Raw genomic sequence first — 1,618 nt, forward strand, 5'->3', positions numbered from 1 at the left:
AATACAAACCTACAGCCCAACAATTCATGGCCCGACTTGAATATTCAACTTTATACAACAATATACAACTTTATACACCTACTGTAGACAATGTATCAACCTTGTATAAAAGTGTATAATAATGTATAAGAGGTGTTTATACACACTTTTACACTGGTATACAATATTATACAAACTCATGCAAGAGGTGTTTATATATAAGAGGGGCTTATACAAAATGTATAAGATGTGTTTATATAAACTTCTACACCGTATAAACGTATACACACTTTTACATTGTTATACAAAATTATATAAACTTTTTCTCTATTTGCATATTTTAATTTCTAGATGAACGGGATTGAATTGAACCCCCGAGGGAAAACAGCAAATAAAAGCTACCGGTAGCAGTATAATTGCAGTCAAAATTAGAAACAAAAACATAATGTGCATAATATTGTTTCAAAACGACAAAAAAGAAGTCAAAAAAAGAAGAAGAGAAAATTAAAAAAATAAAGAAGCAAGTAAAGAAGAAGACATTACCTGTACGGAATCACATACACAACAACGAATAGCATCTGGCAGTTTGATGTGGGGGGCTAGCTCGGGTAAAAAGATAAATATGGGCTGCAATGGGTAAATATTTTTCCCTAATTAGCATAGAGTGTAAAAATTCCATAAAAATATGCCACTGATCTCCTATACTCCCCGAAGTTGGAACTTGGACGTGTGCGCTTGTTAAGTGTATCTTTCAGCTTATTTTCAATTATTTATCTCTACCACGTCTGCTTGTTTTCAATACCTAACCGCTAAATATTTGGGAATCTCAATTATCTCACTACTTCCGTTAATTGAAGTCATAACAATGCTGTTAATAACTCCAATTCAACTATGAACAGAGCATATTCATAAACATATACACATAATGAAAAACAATACACATTTCTCCACATATATAAGGATAAAAGAAAAATGAAAACCTTACAACAAATAGACTTTTATATTGTGAATTACAAAATCAAGCGTATATTATGAAATACAAAAAGGTAACTTATTTCAAGATACTAATCAATTCCACTTACTACATAACCATAACAACAAAGAGTTACCACACACTGGAATTATTCTTACATGAGAAATTCATAGCTAGTTGTTCATTTAGGACATTGGAAGCCAGATGGAACTTTTTTGCCACAAGCACAGAGAAGAAGGCTTAGGGAAATAGGGACATTAAGGTTGATTCCAAGAATATTTGCTTTAATGGCAGTGCATAAACAAAGAGCAGCATCAAGATCAACAAGTCCTTGAATGAGAGAACAACAAGGTTTCTTTGATGGATTTCCAATTACAACTCCAAGTAAATTGCCAAGAACATTAGCACAAACACCTAATTTGAGAGTATCAATAGAGCACTTGCCTTTGGAGCCGGGGCTCGGGGTTGGTTTTGGAGTTCGCTTTGGCGTTGGTTTCGGTCCTTTCGTATCTCAATTTTATCTGTTTTCAGTTTGTGTCCTTTGGTATTTCATAGTAATTAATTACTACTATCCTCCTCCTTGATCCTAACATTATATATGATAATGCCAACATTTCCTGTCACTACTTCCTTTTGATTTTCCCTTTGTTTCTTTAAAGTGTGCAT

At 33.2% G+C, this 1,618-nt stretch overlaps 1 protein-coding gene across 1 annotated transcript; it reads right to left on the minus strand.

Moving 5' to 3' along the window:
• Positions 1 to 851: 851 nt before the first annotated feature.
• On the minus strand, positions 852 to 1,618 carry LOC132637125 (lipid transfer protein EARLI 1-like). Its single transcript, XM_060354268.1, has 2 exons — positions 1,519 to 1,618; positions 852 to 1,462 (listed from the first exon to the last, which is right to left on the minus strand). The coding sequence occupies exons 1-2, from the start codon at positions 1,616 to 1,618 to the stop codon at positions 1,134 to 1,136; spliced, it is 429 nt and encodes a 142-aa protein (XP_060210251.1). The 3' UTR covers positions 852 to 1,133.

Source organism: Lycium barbarum, chromosome 4 (assembly GCF_019175385.1).
Source record: "Lycium barbarum isolate Lr01 chromosome 4, ASM1917538v2, whole genome shotgun sequence".
Lineage (NCBI taxonomy): Eukaryota > Viridiplantae > Streptophyta > Magnoliopsida > Solanales > Solanaceae > Lycium > Lycium barbarum.